Below are 25,456 nucleotides of genomic sequence, written 5' to 3'. Positions count from 1 at the left end.
GCTAGCCTGGCTGGCCAGCGATCCCCAAGGATTCCTCTTGTCTCCATCTCCCCAGGATCACGCACATACAACGCCTTGCCTAGCTTTTGTGTCTGCGTCGGGATCTGAACTCAGGTCCTTATGCTTGTGCACCGAGTGCTTTACTGACTTTGCCATCTCTAGAGTCCCTGTTTTTTCCTTTTTTCCCCCTCTTGGAGCTGGGGATGGAACCAGAGTCCTGACATGTGTTAGGCAAGCACTCGGCCACTGAACCACACCTCCAATCCCTAAGACAGCCTTTCAACAAGTAAAGTTTTACAAGTGAGTATCTGGAAGGAGAAGTAAGAAAGGTCACCCGAGGTTAGGGAAAGCGAGGAGATGAAGCTGTGTTTTCAGGGCAGGGCCCGTCGGGCTGGGACTTCATTGTTCAGTGTGAAATGCCCTCATTCTGCAAATATTGATTGAACACTCTCTGGGCAAGGTACTGGGATTAGGTCGTGCCATAAAACATACTGGAGTGAGTTCCTGCCATTGCTGAGTTGCTGGCATGCTCAGACAAGCGGATGAGTCGTCTAGCTCGTATGTTCAATAGGAAGAGCGTGAAAGGGAAATTCCCCTTCCGCCTCCCACCCACCGGGTCATTTAGACTTCATAGCTGTGCTGCCCCAAACCAGATTTGCTGGACGAGAGCTTCTCCCAACAACAGGGTCAGCTGTCAGCAAACGCTGCCCAGCAAAGGGACCTAGCTCACGTTTACCAGAGATAACACCGACAGTGACGGATTGTGTGACAAGGAGCCATAGTGTGGACGCTGGAGAAGGCAAACCAGAATAACCTTTTTCACTTTTGGGGTGACATTACTTAGGATGCAGGTGTCTGGGACTTCTTTCTTTTTCCAGAGGCCTTCACCAGAGCTTGCTGACCCGCAGCTCCAGTAAAGACCCGCGAATGACCGCAGGAAGTCTGAATTTCACCGCCCCGCGCTGGGGTTGCCTTTGCTCAGTGGTGATTCCAGTGAGGCTTTGAGCTTGCATCGCCTTCTTTTTTGCACAGCTTTCTCAATTCTGGCATCTCTTCTAGTCCTCAAAGCAATGGAGATGTCGAATCTGGAGTGAGGTCAGCCTTCCTGAGCACAGCTTGCCTTGTCTTACTCTCCTGTATTGTTGGAGGTGAAGGAAGTTAACTATGGCTCTGTTTCCTGGTTAAATAAGAAACAGGAGACGCGTATTCGATGTCGCCCCGCTAGCAGGTGACTACGCTGGACTCATGGGGTGTAGGACATAGCATTAATGGTAGAATGCTTATCTAGCGTTCAGAAGGCCCAGGGTTTGATCTCCAGCTCTCTAGAAGGGCAAAAAGAGGTGGGGAGGTGGCTCAGTGGGTGAAGTGTTTGCCAGGCAAACGTGAGGGCTGTAGTTCAGATTCCTGGCAGCCATGTAAATGCCAAGTAAGCACGGCAGGCTACCACGGTGTTGACGGGTTTCTGTCCTGCCCGGTTCCCGCAGTTGTCAAGTCCCAAAGAAATCACATAGAGGTCTACATTAGTTATAAACTGATTGACCTAGTAGCTCAGGCTTTTTTCTTTTTTTAGCATTCATTTAACTTTGTTTTATGTGCATTGGCATCAGATCTCCTGGAACTAGAGTTACGGACAGGTGTGAGCTGCCATATGGGTGCTGGGAAGAGGAGCCAATGCTCTCAACCACTGGGCCATCTCTCCAGTCCTAGCTCAGGCTTTTTTTTTAATTAATTCTTATAACTTATATTAGCCCATAAGTCTCATCTATGTTAGCCACGTGGCTTGGTATTTTCGGCGAGGCAGTCACATCTTGCTTCTTTTGAGGCTGGGTCAAGACTACAGACTGAAACTTCCCTCTTCCCAGAATTTTCATTGCCCCGCCTCTACTTCCTGCCTGGCTACTGGCCAATCAATATTTTACTAAAAATAATACAAGTGACAGGGTACAGACCATTGTCCCATAACACCATGAAGCCATTCCTGGGGCCCGAGACCCCGGATGCCCTCTTCTGACCTCAGCAGGTTCCTGAACTAACTTGGTGCACATACATACAGCCAGCCATGCCCACATATCCATCATAAAATAAGTAAATAGACTTGAATCCACATCAGCAGGTGCTAGAGAGATGGCTCAGTGGTTAAGAGCACCAGCTGCTCTAGCAGAGGACCTGGGTTCCATTCCCAGTTCCCAGTGACTCACAGCTGCCTGTAACTCCTGTTCCAAGGGATCTGATGCCGTCTGACCTCCACCGGGCCCGGGTACACATGTGGTGAACAGGCATACTTGCAGGCATAACATTCATAGAATAAAAATAAAGGTATATAAAAGTACGTAAGTTGCAATGAAGCCTTTACCACAGGAACCTTTGAGGGAGGATAGTTCATATCTAAAACATAGCACATGGTGTCTGGGATTTACTTCAAAATAATCTAGCATGGGTCTGGAGAGATGACTCTGTGGTTAGAAGTGCTTCTTGCTCTTCCAGAGGACCTGAGTTTAGTTCCTAACACCCAAGTCAAGAGGATCACAACTTCCTCTTCCTCAACTCTAGAGGACTTAATGCCCTCCTCTGGTGTCTGAGAACACTCGCATCCACAGGCCATATACACATACAGAAATACACACACACACACACACACACACACACGATTAAAACAAAGAGACACCATCCCATATCTATTGGGGGGGGGGCAGATGGACAGGGTGTCAACGCAACCAGACTGGCTATGTGTTGATTGTTGGATCTACAAGCTAGATAAATATGCATGAATTTCTCAAGTGTGGTATGCTGTGCCATACCCGTAATAAAATATTTAGCAAATAATAAGTAATATGGCTTTTAAAGACATCTTTAAAGTTAACTCTGTTCTGGGGGTGAGGTTCAGTTTTGTGACCTTGAGCCCTTTTGATTTGTCTTCTCAGACGGAGGAGAGAGGTTTTAAGAGAAGGTGGGATTCAGAGGGACAGCTGCTCCCTCTGGTCTTCTGCTCTGTGCGTCAAGATGAGGGTATAATTTCCGAAGGGCTACTGGGTTTTTAGATGCATGGCATGAAGCCACTTTGGCTCTCCCAGATTGGCTTCTGCCACGTGGTTCCTTCTGCGACAATCACCACAGGTGGTCTTGGCTTAGACCTGGGCAGGATGTCCTTTCCTTCCTGACTCCCTGACTCCCAGAAGGGAAAAACAGGATCTGGCTTGAGCTGCCTAATACATAAGTAAACATGTAAATAAAGGTCAGCGAATTTAGTTGGATTGCTTTCCCAACCTCAGAGAAGGCATTCTTTTGTTTTGTTTTTGGAGACAGGGTTTCTCTGTGTAGCCCTGGCTGTCCTGGAACTCTCTCTGTAGACCAGGCTGGCCTCAAACTCAGAGATCCACCTGCTTCTGCCTCCTGAGTGCTGGCATTAAGGGCATGCACCATCACCATCTGGCTTCAGTAAAGGCATTCTATCAAAGATGTATCAGTTACTTTTCTCCTTACTGTAATGAAGTCCCTGATGAAAGGAACTTAAGGAGAGAAGGGAGGGTTTGTTGAAGTTACCCAAAGGCATAGTCAGTCTTTTGCGAGCGAGATGGGACATTGTCATCTGTGAGGTTTGGGCTGGAGAATCACAAAATTGAGTTGCAAACCCAACACTCCTGCTAAAAACCAAACAAAACCAAAACTTAGTTGAAATAAATCTCTTAATATTTTAAGGAAGTTTATGATTTTTGTGTTGGGCCACATGTATTGCTACCTCAAGGCACTGATTAGATACACCTGGGAGGGGATGTAGAACTCCGTCAAGGCAGTGGGGGGGGGAAGCATGATGACAGGAATGGAAAGTGGCTGGTCACTTTGTGTCTGCAGTCAGGAAACAGAGAGAGAAAGATACTCATGGTCTGCTCACTTTCTCCTTGTATTTAGTCCATGATTCCAACCTCAGTAGGATGCTTCTGCTCACATGCACGGTGGCACTTGCCATTCAGTTGTGTTTCTCTGTCCTGCCAGCCAGTTCCCAAATAACCACATGGAGACTCATTATTAATTATGAAAGCCTGGCGGATAGCTTAGGCTTGTATAGTTCCTATAACTTAAATAAACTCATTTCTGTTAATTTATGTGCTGCTGTGTGGTTCATGACTGTTAGCTCTCCTCCTGCATGTCTTTCTTACTCTCCGTCCATTTGACAACTCCTCCTTCCCAGTATTCTCTCTGCTCTGAAAATCCTGCATTGGCCATTTAGCTTTTTATTAAACCAATCACAGTGACATATCTTCACACAGTATAAAGGAATATTCCTCAACCTTCAGTTAGACCTTTCTGGAGCATGTTTGTAGACATACGCAGAGGTGTGTTGCCATGATGGTCATAAATATAGTCAAATTGACAGTTCAGTTCCCTACAAATATTTTTTGAACTGCACATAGAGAATGAGGCCTGAATTCCTAGACTCTGGAGGCTAAGGTGAGAGGACCAGAAATTTAAGACCAGGCTGGGCTACCTAATGGTATCCTGTCTTAAAAAAAAGAAAGAGAAATTAATTAGAGAATGTTCTTTGAGTCCTTGTTTGAGATATTGTTGCTTTTGCCATCACACATACACTCTCTCAGAAAGTAATCTAAGTTGAGCCAAGTACATACTGTAGGCAGAGTTTGTCCCAACCACCTGCTCTCAGATAACCAATGCAAAGACTTAAGAGTACTTATAAATGCTCAGCCAATAGCTCAGGCTTATTACTAACTAGCTCTTACAACTTAACCCACTTCTGTTAATCTATGTGCTGCCCTGAGGCTCGTGGCTTTTACCTCATCCTATTTTGTGTATCTGACTTGTTCTGCGACTGGCTGGTAACTCCTCTGACTCTTCCTTCCTTCTTCCCAGCATCCTTTAAGTCTGGTTTTCCTACCTAACCTCCTCCTGCCCAGCTATAGGCCAATCAGTTCTTTATTAGCCAATGAGAGTAATACATATTCATAGTGTACAAAAGGGTTGTTCCACAACACCATACTGACATGGGGTCTAGGGGCAAAGGAAAAGTCTACCAAGATATCTCTTAAATAACCTTTTGTCTGGCTCTGCTGGTAACTGTTTTTTTGCCATAAAGTAAAATTTAAGAAAGTCACCAGCCACTTAGGCACTTCAGAGTGTCCCCCGATAGAGTGCATCCTCTGCATCCTCCACTCTAGGTGCTTCTGCCCACTCCAGCCCAGCACAGCCCTCTGACCTCACCCAGAGATTCTGAAACTCGGCTTCTTCACTTACACAACATCTTACAGATACATTTTTGTATTCTCAACACAGCAGCCCACGGATTCTGTTACTGTCAGATCTTGCCCTCTTGCCTGCCTTCTTGTGGCTTCCCATCTGGGTTGCTCTCTGACTCCACTGGTCCCACGTTCACCCTCCTCGGCCAGGCTGGTTACACCAGTTTTTTTGTCAACTTGACAGGAACTTCAAAGGAATCTTGACTGAGAAAAATGCCTTCATCAGATTGGCCTGTGGGTGAGTCAGGGAGGGCTCAGCCCACTGGGCAACATTGTCCTTAGGGGGGAGATCCTGGTTGGTATAAGAAAGCAAGCTGAACAGGGCAGTGGTGACACATGCCTTTAATTCCAGCAGAGGCAGGTGGATCTTTGAGTTCAAGGTTAACCTGGTCTACGGAGCAAATTCCAGGACAGCCTGGGCTACAAAGAGAAACCCTGTCTCAAGAAAACAGTTAGATAGATAGATAGATAGATAGATAGATAGATAGATAGATGATAGATAGATAGATAGATAGATGATAGATAGATAGATAGACAGATAGGAGATAGATAGATAGATGATAGATAGATAGATGATAGATAGATAGATAGATAGATAGATAGATAGATAGATAGATAGATAAGATAGATAGATAGCAAGCACCAGGTACCCTTGGTCTAAGCTATAAGGTGAAATAAACCCTTTCTTCCCCAATTTGTTTTTGGCCATGGATCTTTATCGCAGCAATAGGAGGCAAATTAGGACACTTGTCTTGGTGCTTGCTTCTCTGTGGCTTGTCTGCCGCACTAGATCTTGGCCTTCCTTGACTTCTCTGCCTGTGGGACCCTCTTTGGGTGACTTCTTAGACCACCTTTTGGGTGGGAGTACCCCGAGCTCCCTTTTGACTGTGCCCCAGCCACTCCACACATCTGACACTTTTCTGCCTTGGTTTGCTCCAGGACACTCACATTTTCCTTAAGAAAACCTAAGTGGTGTGAGGGTGGGGGTTTTATCTTGTTTCACTTGTGGCTGTGTGCACAGAACCCAGATTAAAGCGCCAGTGCCCGTGCGGTAGGCCAATGATTGAGCGCCTGGGAGAACCACCCTAGACCACATGTGGACAGCTGCTTCCCAAGGCCCCTCCTGGTAAGTCCCCATGTGACTCCTGACCCCTGGCCAATGCGTAGACCGTGCTCTGAACTGGCTGGAGAAGCAGCAGGACTCTGCCATCGGGCACTTCTCCTTCCTCCTTTGTCTTTGTTGGCCTTCGTTCCTCAGACGCTTCGTTTCTGGAAAACCAACAGAGCCGCGTGCCAGAAAGGTCTGTCCAACCTCCTTGTTATTTCAGCTGTTTTCAAGGTTCTCTAGGAGGATGCTTGGCCACGAGGAGGTCTGTGGGAAGCCAGGGTCAGGTGATGGAGTGGACTTCCAGCACGGGGTTCCTCAGACCCCTGCTCAGCAGATCTGCAGATTGCCTTGGTCCATGCCTCTCAGCTTAGAGCCTGCTCGGGGGTCTTTTCTCTACCTTCACCCGTAGGCAAGCCTGGAAACTAAAGGGAAACCAGCCTTGCTTTGTAGTTGAGCTTGGGCTGGGGGTATAGGTAATAGAATAGCAGCTGCTTAGCATGCAGGAAGGGCCTGGGTTCAATCCCTAGAATCAAAACCTACAAAGTGTGGGTTGGAGAGGACAGGAATTGGTGAGGTTGATTGGCAGGTAAGGTTTGTTCTGCTGCCTTGGGAAAGTGGAGGTCTGGGGACAATACCTGTGTAGGGGACACCTGTCATAGTCAGCCATGCCACGATGGAGCACATGGACTTTATTTTGCGGCGTGTTGAGATAGTTGGCCCAGTACCTTTTATTGAAGTGAGAGAAGCGTGAATGCACCCACTTCTGAGAGGAGAGCTCCTGGCCTGTGTTGGTGCCCACCTCCTTTCCTGTGACATGTGTGTCTGTCTGTGGGTACACACTTGCTTCAAGACCAGACGTCAACCTCAGACATCTTTCCTGGGGACACTTCCTACCTTGTTTTATGTAGCAGGGTCTTTCACTGGTCTGGTGCTTGCTAATTTGGTTAGGTTGGCTGGCCAGAAAGCCTCAAGGATCTGTATGCTGGGAGGAGAAGCCTGGACCACCACACTAGTCTTTATGTGGGCTCTGGGGAATTGAACTCACGTTCTCATGAGTTTGATATTCCCAGAACCCACATAAAATTCAAGTATGTTACAAACTAAGCAATCTCAAGCACTTTTGCTGTATCCTTAGTCCTCCATCCTGAGAGAGAGTCATAAAGACTCAGTTGGGCACGTGATGTCCGATGAAGTCTCCAGTCCCCAGGCAGCACATGGGGCCACTTCTTTAGGACAGAGAAGCTCGCACGTGACTCTTTACTGAAGCCTGTGGTTCAAGTCCAACTTTCGACTGTCTAGTTTGTCTCTTTCCCATCAGTTTAAGAAACTAAATACATTCTCAGACAGTGCTTAAATGTCCCCTTGGCGATATGGATATGAAGAAATCTGCAGTAGTCTGCTGGCTGGATGAGTTCATTTCCATTCTATGAACATTCAAAGTGCGGCGTTCATACTTCCTTTTGCAAATCCTCAAAAGAATGTCTTGTCCTGGAACTCCAGAGGAAACCAATCTAGTTAGATTTCCATTTTAATTTTAGCTTCCTTCTTAAATGAATTTCTCCCCCTGGAATTCTTGCATGGCCAGGTCATCCTGAGTTGGATTAGTGACCAGAAATGGGGCCACACTAGTGCCCTAAGCTAAGCAGCTTTAAGAAGAAAAGCTTCCTGTGGCTGTTGCCCATGGTTAGACGCCAGGAGGAGGAGGAGGTGGCTGGGAATTAACCAGCAGGTGAGCAAGTGTTTGTTAAGCACCCTCCTTATGCAAGAGTCTTCCAGAAAGGGAGAAGTCTTTGGGACCTCAAGATCAGCGAATACCACTTGAATCTAATCAAATGCGAAAAGAACCCCTTTTGGGAAGTGGCAGGGCTTGAGTTTCCAAGCATTTGGCTCAGGAGTCTCCAGATGAACCATCCCCGGTTACTCAGACTTCCGTTTGTTTTGAACCAATTCTTGGCTTTTATCAAGATCTTCTAGAATTTATTGTTCCAGTCACCCCATCCCCTGAAGCTAACCAGGTGATTAGCTGGTGGGAATGCCTAGCTAGCTACGGGGATGGCTCAGTGGGTAAAGGCGCTTAGCACCAAGCCATGGAGCCTGAGTTTGGTCCCTGGGACCCACCTGATGGAAGGAGACAACTGAATCCTGTAAGATGTCTTCTGACCTCCACTTGTGAGTGCCACGGCTTGGGCAAGCACACGTATGCACAAAAACTTGTAACTAGGGTTTTTGTTTTCTTTTTCTTTTTTTTTGAGATGGGGTCTCACTATGCAGCCCTGGCTGGCCTAGAATTTGCTACAGAATGGCCTCAACTCATAGAGATTCACTAGCTTCTGCCTCCCACGTTCTGGGATTGAAGAGACCACCATGATGTCTGGCTTACAAAGAAACATAATCTACTTTGTTCCCCTGGGGGATGGTGGCTCATGACCTTAATCCCAGGACTCCAGAGGCAGATGCAGAGGCAGGCAGATCTCTGTGAGCTTGAGGCCAGCCTGGTCTACAGAGGTAGTTCAGGACAGCCAGGGCTACACAGAGAAACCCTGTCTTGAGACTCCCCCAACATGATACTTATTTGTTTGTTTGTTTCTTTATTTGTAAACAGCATGTAGAAATAGCCTTAGCCTATAGCATTTTTACATTTTCCTTATTGGTTTGTTGACTTCCGTGGCTGAAATTTGCTCTAGAATTTCAACACTGTGTCACCTTGCAGGTTTAGAGCCTTTAAGTAAAGAAAGAGTGAGTGACTGGACTTTATTCTTAGCTGTTTGCTGCCTCCAACTGAAAGTCGAGCCCTGTGTTTCGGAACTTTGTCTGATATATCAGCTTTGTCCCCCGGAGCTGAGTCATCTCAGTTAGGCCGTGCCGTTTCCTTTTTCTTTGAGGCCTTGAGTCAGGATGTTTTTATTCTCCAACCTCTTACTATTCCAAGAGTGAGCCAAGGACAAATGGTGTAGCTCTCACCTGGGAGCTTGCTCAGATTCGGATCTCAGAGCCAGACATGATGGCTCACACCTGTAATCCCAGTTTGGGGGAGGCAACAGCAGGAGAGTCAGGGAGTTAAGGTCATCCTGTGCTTGCGTACCAAGTTTGAGCTGTTTGAGGGCCTGTCTCAAAAAATCAACAAACAGAAAATGGTCCCAGACTCAATTAATCTTTCTTCTCTCTCTCTCTCTCTCTCTCTCTCTCTCTCTCTCTCTCTCTCTCTCTCTCTCTCTCTCTCTCTCTCTTTTATTTTTATCTTATTTACTTTTTTGAGTGTATCTCTTGGAGCCCAGGCTGGCTTTTTTACTGGCTATATGTTAGAGGATGACCTTGAATTTTAGATTTTTTTCTGCCCCTGCTTCCAGAATTCTGGGATCATGGATATATTTCACCACACACAGTTTATGGAATTCTGGGGACGAAACCAGGACTTTGTGCACAGGCCTGCTAGGCAAGCGCTCTATGAACTCGGCTCTGAGTTTGCTAATTCATATGCACTTCCAAGTGTGAAAATCGTCGGTTAGATGTGGTTTTTTGACTTGTTTGTTTGATTTTTTTTTTCTTTATTGTGAGATGGGTAGGGATGAAATCACGGCCTGTACACACTAAATCGGCACTCTGCCAATGAGCTGCACCTCCCAGCCCTAGATTTTCTTACCAAAACCATCATGACTAGAATGTACAGCGATGTGTTTCTATTAATTTTTTGGAACTTTTTTGGCAGTGTTTAATTATGAAAATTACAGAAAAGTGGAAAGCATGCTGTAGAACAGGCATATGTTCTCCACCTAGAGCCTATTATAAACTTGTTTTTCATAATTCTCTTTTTTTCCCCTAAATTAATTTCTCTGGGGGAGGCTGTTTGTTTGCTTTGAGAGTGTGTCTTAGTTATCTCAGGCTGGTCTCTAGCTAGCTGAGAATTACCTTAAGTCTCTACCTCTTGTCTCTACCTCATACATGCTGGTGTCACAGGCAAACACTAACCACACCTGGTTTAGGAGGTGCTGGGGGATCAAACCTAGGGCTCTGTGTATGTTAGGCAAGGATTCTACCAACAGAGCTATATCCTGAACTCCTTCTGTGAAGAGTTTCCTTTTCTTCTCTCTCTCTCTCTTTCTCTCTTTCTTTCTGAGACAGGGTTTCTGTCTTGAACAGCTCTGCCTGTTCTAGAACTCAGTCTGTAAACCAGGCTGGCCTCGAACTCACAGAGGTCGGCATGCCTCTGCCTCCCAAGTGCTGGGATTAAAGGCATGCACCACCACTGCCTGGCCGCAAAGAGTTTTTTTATGGAAACATTAGGTCATAACGAGACCGTTATAAACAATTATGTCTTGATAATGAGACTTTACCTTTTCTTCTAAAATGCTCCGTGGGTGTGACCACTTGTGGCGGTAGGAGTGGGGAAGCACTCAGGGAGGGGATCAGCAGACTGGGATCTGCTTGTATTCATCCCACCCAGGACACTGAGCTTCAACATCCTATAGCATGCGTGATGCGTAAGAAGTTGTCTCTAATGTTACCGCCAACCCTGTTACTATAGGTTCGTTGCAAATATTCTTGTCATCCCTGTTTTTCAGGTGGAAGAAACTGAGGAGCCAGCTGAGCATTCAAATAAGAAGGAAAACATCTGTTGGCATGGAAAAGTGATTATTTCCCAAGCTACCGAGTTCGGCACATCTGGCCTGGCTCTTTCGACTCTGTCTGCTTGTCAAATTTTGTTCTTTCAGGAAACCTTACAGAAACAAACCTCAACCATCTGGAACTCAGAAACTCATGTGGGGCTGACTGTGGCTTCGAGAACATCCAGGTGTTCTGCAGATGTGAGCTTACCCTGCAATCACCAGATGGAGTCCTGAGCAGATGCAAGGCTTGTGCTGTGGCCGTAGCCTCCCTGAGTGCAGAGGGTCGCTTACTTGCTAACTGGCCAAAGAATGGTTATTGACAACCATATGTGAATGCTGCTCCTAACCAGTCATCTTATTGACCTGTGATGAGAAGACTTCTCCAGGGGGCCAAGCCGATTTACAGTGACACATTTCCTGACTCTTGGATTAGGATTCCAGATGGGGCCTTTCTCTCTATAGCTCCTACCGTTCCTGTAGCCATTACTAACTCCAGTGTGTTTTTTGCCAACTGGACCCATGTTCCTTGGTGGCTTCCTGCACTCAAGGTGAACAAAGAGAAAACTCCTCGAGAAATCTGTGTTGGGCGCCCTTTGTCTCTTGATTGAGACTACAGGAGTCTGTGCGTGCCACCATGGGCTGGCTTTTTCTAAAGGTTTTGTTGGTTGGCATGACTTTCTCTGGATTGCTCTACCCTCTTGTGGATTTCTCTATCAGTGGGAAAACAAGAGCCCCCAAACCAAACATTGTGATCATTTTGGCTGACGATATGGGATGGGGTGACCTGGGAGCGAACTGGGCAGAAGCAAAGGGCACTACTAATCTTGACAAGATGGCTTCTGAAGGAATGAGGTGAGTCAAGCAATGTTTTGGGCTGTTCCAGTTTTTGTTGGAGGAGTAGACAGTGTAAAGAACATAATTATTTATTTAAATTGATTTGCTTTATGTGTATGTTTTCCCTGTGTGCATGTGTATGCACACATGTGCATACATGCCTGTTGAACCCTCAGGAACTGGGATCATAGATGGGTATAAGCCACCATGTGGGTACTGGGAATTGAACCCAGTCCTCTTTAAGGGCAGCAGATTTTCTTAGCTGCTGAGCCATCTCTCTAGGTCCCACAAAGCACTTTAATAATAATCAATTGATTAATTGGTGTTGCTTTCATTACTTTATTGATTTATTAGATTTGAAGTCAGTATCATGACAATCTATCCATATATCAATCTATACACTTAATTGCCTATCATGCATCCGTATGTCATTTGTTCATCCATCCATCTGTCCATCTTTCCATCATCCATCCATCCATCTATCCATCCGTCCATCTGTCCATCTTTCCATCATCCATCCATCCATCCATCCATCCACCCATCCATCCATCCATCTATCCATCCATCCATCCATCCATCCATCCATCCATCCATCCATCCACCAATCCAAATATTCCCCCACTATCTATCCATTCACTTGGTAAGATGTATGTATGTATGTCAGGAGTTGAGAATTTAGAAGTGGACAAGGCAAAATTTCTTGCCCTCAAGTTACTCACTTTCCAAAAGGGGAAACGGGTTAAGAGGAAGATAAACAATCAAGTCTTACGCACGCTCACACCGGGAGTTCTTGGAGTCCAGAGGGGAGGAGGTGAAACCCTTGCCTGGGTACTCCAGGAAGTAGAGGCCTATGATGCGCAATGGGAGCTACTGAGGACACACGTTTATTTGTGAGCGCACACAACTAGCGTTTAAGGGATTTACATCTAATGGACCACAAACGGGAGTGTGCGTGTGACCGACAGGTGTGTATTTATAAGACAGCCATCAAAAAGTCTCGTTCAAATTCCAGCTCCTTTCCCTACTTAGACCGACAAGTGCAAGAGCTCGCGGACTCCTTTGAGTCCTCCGTACCTCCTTGGGTCAGTGTTGATTCAGCTGGATGCAGGGGCATGGCTGGCTAGCGTGGATCCTGTCTGTATTTTGTAAAACACTGCATTTGGCTCTGCAGGAGTGGCTTCAGCTGGTTGCTAGGGACAGCATATGGAACATCTCCATAGAGTTTCTGCCTCATGCACTCTGGTGCTTGGAGCTTCTCCTTGAGATAAAGATCCTTGCATCTGACTTCACCATCGTACTCATCTCGGCCAAGGTGAACTTTCTAGATTATTCTATGTGTTCCAATCACTCGGAGGCATTTACAACCCAAACTCTATAAAACATCTTGTGAAGTGTTTTTTCTCCTCAGCTTCGCCATCTTCCAGCTGACTTCAGCTGTCACCTCCCTAGGTGGGTCACGCTTTACTAGTTTGTGTGGTGAACACTTCCTGTGCTCACTGTCCACCTTCCGTTTCTTGAGTTATTGATTATTACTTAAGTCTCAGTTTACTTAAGGTCAGGTACATCCTGTGCTCGCAGCTTTTCATGGTGAGTCTTTCCATGGCTGGTCACATGTTAAATAGCATCCCCCCTTCCATATTCACATCTCCCAGAGCCTCAGAGTCTTCACAAATGCGAGTCGTGAAGGATCTCAGTGACTCGATGCCAATGAGTTTAAAGTGAAGCGAATCTTAATGCCTGTGTCCTTGTGAAAAGAGCCGGGAAGCAGGGGCACAGTGGCACATGCCTGTGATTCAAGGGCCATGAATTTCAGGCCACCCTGGGCTACATAGACCCTTATCTGAAAAAACAAAACACAGCAATGAAAAAAAGAGGATTCAGAGGCGGTAAATACAAGGAGAGAGACAGGGATCAGAGGAATGTGTCCTCCAAGGACTGCTGGCAGCCACAGGAAGGTTTAAAGAGAGACAGAGGAGAGTCTCCCTCAGCTTCCCAAACAGTGGTTCTCAACCTGTGGGTCGCAACGCCTCTGGGTCATACACTAAATAGCCTGCGTATCAGATATTTACGTGACGATTTCTGACAGTAGCAAAATTACAGTTGTGAAGTAGCAACGAGATCATTTTATGGTTTGGGGGTCACTACAACCTTGAGGAACTGTATGGAAGGAAGGTTGAGGACCACTGCTTCAGAAGAAACCAGCCCCACTGACACCTTCATTTAGAATCTTTGGCTTCCTGTACCGCTGCTCCCAGCCGCCCAGGTGTAATTTGTTGCAACAGCAGCAGAAAATGCGCACAGGCCCCTCCTAGCTCTGGGCTCCAGAAAGAAAAGGAACCTGTCTTTTCCCCCACTTAGATTCCTGGCACCAGCACGGGGTTTCTTGTGTAATGAGCAATTACTATCTGCTCATCAATAAATAGACTTTAGAACCAGGCATTGTGGGCATACCTGTAACCTCAGCATTCTGATAGCTGAGTCGGGAAGATTGTAAGTTCATAGACATCCCGGGCTAAGAGGCTAAGACCTTATCTCAAAAACCAGGGTGTGTGGAAGCTGAGATAGTTTTTAAAATGTCCTCACTCCTTTCTTTCTTTTTCTTTCTTCTTTTTCCAGACAGGGTTTCTCTGGGCAGCCCTGGCAGTTCTAGAACTATCTGTAGACCATGCTGGCCTCACAGAGCTCCACCTGCCTCTGCCTCCCCGAGTGCTGGAATTAAAGGCCTGTGCTCCCACATCAGGCCCCACTGTTTTTGGAGACAAACTTTCATTATGTAGCCCTGGCTGGCCTAGAACTCACTCTCTAGACCAGGCTGACCTCAGCCTCACAGAGATCTGCCTGCCTCTGCCTCCCAAATGCTGAGATCACAGACATGTGCCACCATGCTTGTCGTCCATCTTGAAATGTCTCACTGGCGCTGTTCCCCCCCCCCCCCAGGTCTCTCTGGCTTGGAACTCACCAAATAGACTAGCTTGGCTGATCAGCGAACCCCAGAGATCCTCCGGTTTCCCCTAACCCTCCAGCTAAGTGGTCACCATTGCATCTCAAACGTTTCTTTTAAATGTAGATTCTGAGCACAGGCCTTGAGTCCTCCTACTTTCTCGAGCACAGGTTCTCCTGACTGAGCCCTTGCCCCGGCCCACCTGCACTTGCGCACTTGCGGGTGTATGGGAGAGGAAGAGAATGAGTGACCAGCGGCTGAGACGCTCGCAGCGAAGACAGCCCGCAGATCTGAACTGCTTGCGAGGCTGATGCTTGTTGTGTCCCCACGTACTCCCGCGCGTCGATTAGTAGTGCGTCTGTTCGCTTTTCATGCTCTTACTTCCTACCCTTTTCCCCGCCCCCAGTTTAGTTCTGGGTCAAGTCAATGCCTCTGCCGCTAGGGGTTCCAGGCAGTGGCTTAACCAGGCCTCAAAGATCGATAGTCACTACTCAAAAGGTCAGAGACTCCCAGGGACCTGAAAACTGTTTCTAAAACGGGCCTCAGTGAATAATGAATTGAGTTGTCAATTCAATCAAATACCTGGTTTGATTTTTGTTCTAAGAACAGACCACTTTCCCCGTTACCTCTCAACAATCTCCCTTCCTTTTTTCTCTCCCTCTTCCTCCTCCCACTCTATCCTGTCAGGAAGACTTGAGGGAGTATTGTAGTGACCTAAAAGAGGGTGCCAACTCTGCCAGAGATGGGTGAGATCTTGCTGTCTGGTATCCACTATGGAGACATTCTGTGTAGGAAGAGAATGCCCTTTCCCAGCGGTGTAACCCTTCCACAGAGGGAGGGACGGAAGGACCCTCACTGGGGGAAATCCGCATTTTCCTCGGACCTTTGCAGTCACCTCCAAGACGTTTGCTCCGGTTGCTTGTGTTCTGTCTCCTCGGGAGCTCTCGGCATTGTGGGGCAGGCAGCTTTCCATCTTTGCTCTTGGGTAAGTAGGTCAAACAGACATAAAAGTCATGTCATGAGCACACATCAGCTGGGACAAGATGAAGATAGCAGGAAGGGCTGTGTGCGAGCTTTTACCTCTCAGCCCTGTCTCGTAGATGGGGACAGGGGGAAGCACAGTGACCTAGATGGCAATGAATCTCAGAAGGAAGAAAGAAATAAAGGGAACTGAAATATTAACCAGTGGGGCCTCGGTGTCGGCCTGCTTTACGGAGGATGAGACCAAAGAAGCCCATTCGATTGCTATGATTAGTTGCTCTTTAAGACTCATGAGTACAGCCGTTCAATAATAAATCGCTAAGAGTCACGAGTCCAGTTCTTACCTTATGAGATACAGAATCCTAATGGCAAATAAAGATAAGAAAGGCCTTTGAAATGCAGGGTGGTGTGTTGCCAGAACTGAAACCGTTGTTCAGCTTCCTCACGGGGCGTGGGGGGTGGAGGGATGAATGGGAGAGGTGAGGGGGTGTTTTCTGCATGAACCGGATGTAACATGCTTGACTGCTTAGACTAGACAGACCCAGCACATCCCTTATGCCTTGGTCCCCAAGAGAAAGAAGAAACGCTGGGTTTCTCGCCTTCAGCGTGGTGACTCTGGGGCTCTAGGAAGAGAATGTGAAAAGAAGCCAGGAGAGGCGGAGATCTGTGTTGGCTGCTTTCTGATTGTGACAAAACACTCAACCCAAGCAGCACGTGGAAGGATGAGTTTAATTTGGCTCACAGTTTGAGGGCACAGTTCCTTGTGGCAGGGAGTCCAGCTGGCCATGGGCAGGAAGCAGAGAATGAATGCAGATGCTCAGCTTGCTTTCCTTTTATTCAGCCTGGGACCCCAGCCTAGGGAATGGCGCCACCCACGTTTAAGATGGGCCTTCCCACCTCAGTTATCCTGATTTTAAAATTCCCTCACAAGCAAGCCCCTGGGTTTGTTCCCATGATGATGCTAAATCCTACTAGAGTGACAGTCAGGATTAACTGTCGTAGGCCCAAATGCTGAGACCTGAAGAGAAGTCTAAAGTTGCCGGGCAAAGGAGGGTATGGTGCTTCAAGCAGAGCAGATGAATAGAACATTTTAGAACACTTGGAATGGCTCAAAACATTAGTAGGGAAGGCAAGGGAGTATATTTTGGGGCCCTCCAGGAAGCTTCATTTAGGGTGCTGCTGGTGGAGAGAGATGCCAGGTATTGACCCGTCTCCGTGTGCCCTGAGTGTGCCTGCACAGACACTTACAATGGGAGTGTGGAGAAAGAAGGGCCATTTGTCCAGGACACCACCTAACTCGGCTCTAGGGGTCTTATTCAGAAACGACAAACAAACAAACAAAACTAGACAGTGAGCTCCTGAATGGGAGACGGGAAGAATCATGAAGAACCCAGCCCTCTGCCTTTACCCACTGTTGGCTTGGAGTCGACTGTAGTCTGGGTGTCTTTTCTCAGGAGAGTCAGGCATCTTCCCATTAAGAGAAGGTGATGTGGAGGCCCGATTAAGCTGTCAGTCCCATTACTACGTCATCTCTGCAGTTCGTACCTCCCAGCCCTGTCCCCTCGACACACAAAGGCCACAACCTATGATTTCAGAAACTGATTTCCGCCCCCTCAGCCTTTAAATTATGAATGGAACAAGGATGGTTTTTATTCCGGTCACATAGCAATTTAGCTAGTTGCCACCGAGAGCCTCGTCATCTATTCTAAATTCTTGGTCAATGAAGGCTGGGCACGCTTGAACTCTGCGGTGTGGCGTGGCTCTGCCGCACCCGGGCTCCCGGCAGGCTCTCCGGCATTCTCATTCCGGGATTCTAACACGCGTAATTTATGCAAAGGCAAGCGGCTTGGCTTCTGTCTAGCCGTGTCTTAATTTGTACTGATTTTCTTGTTAGCAGCCTGCTGTAATGTCTGGCCGCCAGTTTCCAGCTTCGCTGTACAATGTATTTTCAGACTTTAATGAGGACCCCTGTTGGCGAACTGGCCTGAGCCTGCTTAGATAGATTTGGGGACGGAAAAAAAATCTTTCCAAATAACAAGGCCAGGTTAGTGCTTATTCGTTAGGTCCCTTCCAAGTGGACTCCGTGGACTGGAGGGATGGGATGGGAAGGTGATGCGTGGGCCATGGCTTAAATCTCTGTATTTAGGGGAACTGGAGAGATGGGAACTAGCAGGGCTTTCCTAAGACCCCGGCAAACCCCTTGGGTTTCTCTTTTGAAGTTTTTGTCATGTGCCAGATATTGCTGGAGCGGCCTCGCTCCACCAAGGTGGTGTGTCTGGGGCCAGAGCTGCAGGCTGAAGTCCTTTCTATCTAGAATCCACGGTCTGCAGAGGAGAGGAAAGCTACGTCTTGGTGATGTACGTGTGTGCTATGGCAGCTCTCAGTGATGACCTTAGGATGTCCACAGAGACATCACACTCAGGACAGACGCTACAGACGGGCAAGCTGGGATAACAGTTAATGCAGGTAGTCACCTGCCCTGTCCACGTCATTAGCGCAGGCTGCTGGAAGTCAATACATCCAGCGCGTGACGTGGGCACATATTTCTTATCGCTCTGGAGCCTGAAACCACAAGGCCACGGTGTCAGCCTGGTTGGGCTCGGGGGAGGGATACTCCTCCGGGATTGCAGACAGCTACCTTCTTGTATTCTTCTGTGGCAGAATGAAAGTGTGACGGGGTCTGTCTTCTTCTTTTTCTTCTACAGCGTCGGGGTCACATCCATGGCTTTGTGCAATCTAGGCATGGTGGGCCACTGAGCTATCGCCCCAGTCCCAGCCCTCCTCATCTTTAAATAGGATACTATTCTCGTCGTGGGCATCATGGGGGGATTTTACCCTGCGGACTTCAAAATTCAGGTGCCTTCTGAAGGCCCCACCTCTCAAGCCATTACATTAGCCACTAGGGTTTCCATATGTGAAATAAATTTTCTTTTACATGGACTTATTCCATCCTCTTCCTCCCCCTCTCTGTGTGTGTGCGTGTGTGTTTGCGTGCACCTGTCTATGCACACTCAAGCCATGGTGGATGTTAAGAGGATAGATAACCTGCAGGAGTTGATTCTCTCATTCCACCGTGTGGGTTCTGGGAATTGAACTTGGCTGATGAGATTTGGAGGCAGGCGCCTTTACTTCTTGAGCCGTCTCAACAGCCCCTGTATGTGAATTTCTAGGAACATATAAACCCTCAGCCCACAGTGCCAGGTGGGAGGAAGTAATGGTCAGAAGCTTTGGAACACTCTAGACCCATGGGTGACAATCCATCCAGGGGACAGAAGTCCCTCCTCGCTGGCAAAGCTGAGCTCATTTCCACACTCCGTCTGCACCCCCTGAGCACACAGACTTCACACTCTTCAGGGGAACTTGGAATTCTGGGTTCCCGCGTAACTTTTGCTGTTACAGGAATCCTGTTGACCATGCTGACGCTCTAGTTCCTATGTTGCCCTTGGAAGTGCAGAGTGGAGGACATTCCTCTGTCTTTCTCAAGCTTGTGTGGTTTGTGTGGATCTGAGTCAGGTCTAAAAACTGGGACCTCTGGGCATGGCCCTCAGGACCTTCCCAGCCAAAGAGCAGTTCCTAGTGACACCATGACACAGATGATGTCATACTCCGGGAGTGCTGTATAGGAGAGAGCCCAAGGACTAGGGTGGTTTAATTTCCAGCTCCATCACCTCCTGGCTGCTGATAATCTCCTATGCACGCAGGCGATTAGAAGCCTCAGTATAAAGATGCACAGCAGCACCGGGCTTGGGGAAGTAAAAAATCTCTGTGTTCCCTGTAAGCTCCCTCATCTGTAAAGATACCTATTTTACAGATCATTTAAAAAGGAGAAATAGGTGCCACTGGAAAGGCATAGACAGGTAGATCTCTGTGAATTCATGCCAGCCAAGGCTACACAGTGGGACCCTGCCTTCAAGCAAACAAAATAGAATGAGGATGTAGCTCGTTTGGGCAAGTGCTTATCTGGCATGCACAACTCTGGGTTCGATCCCCCACATGCCTGGAATCTTAGCATTTGGGAGATTGAAGCAAGAAAACGAAGATTTGAAGATGTATACCACCTCCACCACCTCCTGAGCTCAAGACCAGCCTGGGCTACATAGCAAGACCTTATCTCCACGTCTTGGAATAAACAAGAGTGAAAATCGTCATCCTGCTTGTATTCACACACATTAAGATGGCCCCCTAGCCACCCCTGTGCTGTCCCTAGAACCACCATGGTGTGTATACCCTCAGGCAGGGCATCACCGCATAGGTAAGATATAAATGGAGGCTCTTTTTCTGGTAAGGCAAACTTTAACGCCAAGTTTTACCTTCAGTGCTTGGGACTGAACCCTGGACCTTGTACATGGCAGGTTAAGCACTCTACCCCTGAGCTAAACTTCCTGCTCCTTGCACATAACTTCCTTTGAGGACTGCTTCCCGGTACAAATACTCTCAGAGTGTTTTGTGCTCGCTGTTCCCCCGTAGCAGACATGTCTGCCTTCCTTGTCGAGTCCCTGCTGTGTGATAATGCTCTTGGACACTGTAAAGATTTGTCACTCGTGTTGGTTTAATAAAACGCTGATTGGCCAGTAGTCAGGCGGGAAGTATAGGTGGGGCAACCGGACTAGAGAAGAAGGAAGGCAGAGAGTCAGTCACCAGTCAGACGCAGAGGAAGCAAGATGAGAATGCCTTACTGAGAAAAGGTACCAAGCCATGTGACTAAACATACATAAGAATTATGGGTTAGTTTAAATTGTAAGATCTAGTTAATAATAAGCCTGAGCTAATAGGCCAGTTTATAATTAATATAAATATAAACTGTGTTTCTTTGGGACTGAACTGCTGTGGGACCAGGCAGGATAGAAACTTCCATCTACAAGCTACCAGCTATTTGAAGTCAGGGGTTTGTCATGGTTCCCCCATATTTCAAGGTCCCCATCTTCCATTATTGGCCATACAGTTCCCAGGTCAGCAAAACTGTGGCTTATGCCCAACTCAGTCAGTCCAAGAACAAAAGGACTACAGGCTCCTTTCAAGGACTTAGCCATAGAGAGAGGTTGTTTCAGCTTACCCATTGGCTCTCAGGTGCCTCCGTAAGACAGGAAATGTATCTACATCCTCCTGTGCTGAGAATCATGGGAGAAAGGAGTTATTTCCTATCTCCTGATTCAGAAAATCCCAGGTGTAGCTTTGCTGTATTTTGTTTTAAGACAAGGTATCATTCTGTAGCCCAAGCTAACCTGGAACTCATTATGTAGCCCAGGCTAGCCTTGAACTTAAGGCACAACTCTTGCTTCAGTCTCCCAACAATACGAGCTATCACATTTGACCTCAGGATTGGATATTGAATAACCCTGTTTGGGTCCTGGGCTCAACAAGATCAGAGGAAGTCATGCTGCTTGGTCAGTTCCTGGGAAGGCCCTGAGGCCACAGTGTGTCCACGGTGGTGGGGCAGGGAACAAGCATCAGCGGCTCCATAGGAGTCACACGGAGGGTAGGTGTGCCGCTGTAAATGCCACTCAGGACTCTAATGGCCCTGGTACAGATGTTGACACATGAGTTAGGGAGAGCTGTGAGGACAGGGAGGACAGGACACGGGCTCCCAAAGTCACGGCTCACCATCCTGGGGTACAAGCAAAGACTGTGACGATGGTAGGTTTGTGTGGGTAGCTAGGAATCTGAAAGGGCAAGGAAAGGGTGAGCTGAGTCATCCCTTCATTTGTTCTTCCTTTTAAAAAGTATACTTTGGTTTTTCAAGTTTTTGTGCATGTATATATTACATGCCGAAGCTATTTTCCCTCGGAGCCACCTTTTCTTTCCATGATCTGGGTTGTCCCCCTAAACTAACTCTCTCTCTCTCTCTCTCTCTCTCTCTCTCTCTCTCTCTCTCTCATCTGGGAACCTTCATGGTGAGGAAAAAAATGATGTTTGTGTTTCTGTGATTGGCTAAATCTACTTAATATGATTATTTACAGTTGTGTCTATTTTCCTGCAAACATAACTTTGTTCTTCCTGACTGAACAACAAAACAATTCTATTGTGCACATACACCACTTACTTTTTTTTTTTTGAGAAGGGTTCCTTTGCATAGCCTTGGCTATCCTGAAACTAGCTCTGTAACCCAGGCTGGCCTCGAACTCACAGAGATCTGCCTGCCTCTGCCTTCCAAGTGCTGGGATTAAAAGTATGTGCCACAACCACCCAGTTTATATACCTAGGCCAACTCCACAGTTTAGTTATTGTGAAAAATACAGAACGCTTCACAAATTTGCATGCTGTCCTTGCGACGGGGCCACACTCAATCCTCTCTGTCTTGTTTCAGTTTCGGTTGTGTGTTGCTGAAGAGAGCACTCATCAGTTCCAAGACATGGTCTCATGTAGTCCAGGCTAGCCTTGAGCTCGCTGTGTAGCCAAGGATGTCCTTAAACCCCTCATTCTTCTGCCTTCACCTCCCACATGCTAAGATCACAGGCAGGTGTGTTCCATCACACCCAGCTTATGCGGTGCTGGGTGTCATGAGGGCCCTATAGCTTAGCTCTGTCCCCAGCTCGTTCAGTTTGCTTTTTAAGACATAATCTCACCTGGCCATGGTGTCTCCCCCCCTTTAATCCCAGAAGTTCCAGGACAGCCAGAGCTACACAGAGAAATCCTGTCTCGCTAAACAAAACAAAACAGGACGAGGTCTCACTGTTGCCCTGGCAGATCTTGAAGTGCGATTCTCTGTAGTCTCCCTAGTAGCTGAGACCATAAGCCTGTGCCACTAACCCTGCTGGATATCTGTCCCTTTAATGCTTTGAGAAGCAGGAAACCATAGACATTGGCTCTCTCTGTCCTGCAGACTGGACGATCAGAGTGTTTTGTTTGGGTCATGCTCCCTCAGAAGTGCTGGGAGGTTTCTCGTCTTCTTCCAGCTTCTGCTGGCTTCAGGCTGCCTGGACTGACTGACCTCACTACAGCCCGTCACCCTTTTCATGTGGCATCTGTCACCCTTTTCATGTGACATCTTCCCCCATGAGACTCTGGATCTTTGCACTCTGTCTTCCCTCTCGCTCCTCTTCTCTTTGAACAGTTAAAATGGATGAGAACCCACTCTGCTTCAGTATGACTCTGTTGAAACCACACACGCAGTGGCTCTGCTTCCACAGAGCTCGCATTGGAGACACTGGGATGTGAACTTCAACAGATCTTTTTACATTGATTTGTGGGTGGCTGGGTAGGCGGATACTTGTGCGTGTGTGTGCATACGGAGACCGGAGATCAGCCTCCAGTGTGATTATTCAGGAGCTGTCCACTTTGTTTTATTGATCTTTTTAAAGAAAAGATATATTTGTGCACACATGCACACATACACAAATATTTACCATAGTGTGGGTATAGAGGTCAGAGGACAACCTGTGGGAGTTGCGTACACCACATGACTCTCACAGATCACAGTCAAGTGGTCAGGTACAGCATAAAGTGACTTTACCTGCTCGATCATCTTGCTGGCCCCACTTTGTTTCTTTCTTATTTATTTACTTTGGTTTCTCTGCATAACAGTCCTGGCTGTTCTGGAACTCACTTTGTAGACCAGGTTGGTCTCGAACTCACCGACACCCGCCTGCCTCATCCTCCGGAACATTGGGATTATAGGTGTGTGCCACCACGACCGGCGGCCCGCTTTATTTTTTTGAGCCAGGGTCTTTCATGGGAAGCTGTGGTTCACTTGTTTGACTAGATGTGGTGATGTTCAGAGCTTCTCCTGTTTCCACTCCCACAGGACAGGGATTCCTCATCCGTGTTACCGTGGTCTGCTTTCTGTGTGCCACGTCACCGACCGAGCTCTCTCTCCAGCTCTCAGGGTATCGTCTCGAGGGATACAATCTAACTTGTAGCAGGCGGTGAGGGCTCAGAAGTCTGAGAAGGTAGGTTGAGGCAGAACACGATGGGTTCTGACGAATAAGCAGAAGTCAGCCCGTGAAGATGGAGGGACCAGAGATTCAGTGTCTGGTTGGTGTGCTAAAATGGATAAGAGTGGGGGACAGGGGCCATGTGAGCACGGGAAATGAAGAATCCGGAAGTGACATACAGGCTGTAGAGATAGCTCAGCTGGTAAAGCCACTTACTAAGAAAGCTTGATTACCAAAATTCAATCCCTGGGACACACACATACATGCACGCACGCATGCATGCACATACACACCACCACCACCACCAACAACAACAACAAATAGCTTTTAAAGTTATGTACACAATCAGGCAGTGCACTTCATGCCTTGAGAGGCAGAGCCAGGCATCTCTCTGAGTTCCAGGCCAGTCTTATCAACCTACATAGTGAGTTCCAGGCCAGCCAGGGCTGCACAGAGAGACTCTGTCTCAAAAAGAAAGATTTGAACACTTGGGGTAATGCCTCAGTTTCTAGTGGTTGATTGAGCAGGTGGACATGGGTGTTTGGAATGAGGGCTGCGAGGCTAACGTAGCAGGAACACGAGGCTGGTGCAGGATCACCAGCAGCCAAGTGCCCGTTAGTCCTGGGATTTCACTCTCTGGTGTGTTCCCTGTTCACTTCTGCCTCCTCTCCTTACCCTGTGCTGGGACGCTCTTTCTCCACGTTTGACTGGTGTTATCAGCCGACAACACGAGTTCTGAACGCCTGCTGCATGTCTGTCTGTCCAGATTCCTGGATGGGAACGCGATAGAGGGTCGGCAGTCCATCGTAATGACTTTGGATTGTCTTTGATTACAAAACAAACAAAAACTAAAACAAAAAAACCAAACCAAAACCAAGTAGAGGGTTTCCAGCCAGGGACTACTGTTAGCTGCTAAATGCTTTTCAAGATTACTCTGGCTGTCCCTCTAAAAGTGGAGTGGAAGTGGGGAGGGGCTAGAGGCAGGCACAGAAATGGGGAGCAGGGTTGGGCCCGCTATACAATGCCAGAACATAGTATATATGGTACTCGCTGGAGTTCGGCAACATGGCGGTCCTGGAAGGCAGGATAGGATGAAGCAAAGGTTTGTTTGCAGACAGATGGAGACAGAAAGCTAGGTGTGCGTGTGTATTGGTAAATTAGGGTCTGGGACGAGGGAAGCTCCATTAAGAAAATGCCTCCAGACTGGAGTGTAGGCAAGTCTGAGCGGCATTTACTTGGCTAATGATTGATGTGGGAGGGTTCTACATACTATTGGCAGTGCGATCAGGAAGTCATGGGGAGCAAGCCAGTAAGTCGTGTTCTCTGCCGTTTGTGCTTCAGTTTTGGCCTCCTGGTTCCTGCCTTGACTTCCTGCCCTGACATCTGTTGGTGATGGATTGTGACCTGGGAGTTGTAAGATGCAATAAACCCTTTCCTCCCTAAGTAGCTGTTGGTCATGGTGTTTATCATAGCAACAGAAAGCAAACAGGGACAATTTGGAAACAAAATACTGGGGAGGAGGAAGAGGGAGGAGGAGGTTATGGTTTTGTTGTTGTTTGATTTTTGAGGCAGGGTCATGATATGAAACCCACGCCTGTCCAAGAACTCACTGTGTAGCTAGCCGTGAATTAGAGACCCTCTTGCCTCTGCCTTTTGAATGCTGAGTTTCAGCTGTGCCAGACTCGGACGATGCTTTGAGTTGAGCCACTGGGTGAGAGGTGGTGGTGTTTCCTGAGAGAGCGAAGATTGGAGAGGAGGGCTGGGCATGCTGGGACTCATCTCAAAAAGAGTCAGGCATTCTTGGAGAGGAGGAGGGCAGCGTTGACTTTGGAGGCATGTGGTCCGGGTAGGTGCACAGAGGCTCACGCGTA

General features: G+C 47.6%; 1 protein-coding gene and 1 non-coding gene across 5 annotated transcripts in view; one reads left to right on the top strand and one right to left on the bottom strand.

Moving 5' to 3' along the window:
• Positions 1-25,456, top strand: part of Arsg (arylsulfatase G) — a 131,666-nt gene that overhangs the window by 39,052 nt on the left and 67,158 nt on the right. For all 4 annotated transcript variants that reach the window (XM_075990261.1, XM_075990259.1, XM_075990262.1 and 1 more), the window contains exon 2: positions 10,914-11,810. In XM_075990261.1, coding sequence (XP_075846376.1) covers positions 11,593-11,810 — 218 coding nt within the window. In that variant the 5' untranslated portion in view covers positions 10,914-11,592. The remainder of the gene's footprint in view (positions 1-10,913; positions 11,811-25,456) is intronic.
• On the bottom strand, positions 21,941-22,047 carry LOC142832023 (U6 spliceosomal RNA). Its single transcript, XR_012907118.1, has one exon. It is a non-coding gene; the product is annotated as a U6 spliceosomal RNA (small nuclear RNA).

This window comes from Microtus pennsylvanicus, chromosome 11 (genome assembly GCF_037038515.1).
Source record: "Microtus pennsylvanicus isolate mMicPen1 chromosome 11, mMicPen1.hap1, whole genome shotgun sequence".
Lineage (NCBI taxonomy): Eukaryota > Metazoa > Chordata > Mammalia > Rodentia > Cricetidae > Microtus > Microtus pennsylvanicus.
The sequence above is the reverse complement of the archived record's forward strand: the minus strand, read 5'-3'. Positions and strand labels throughout refer to the sequence as shown.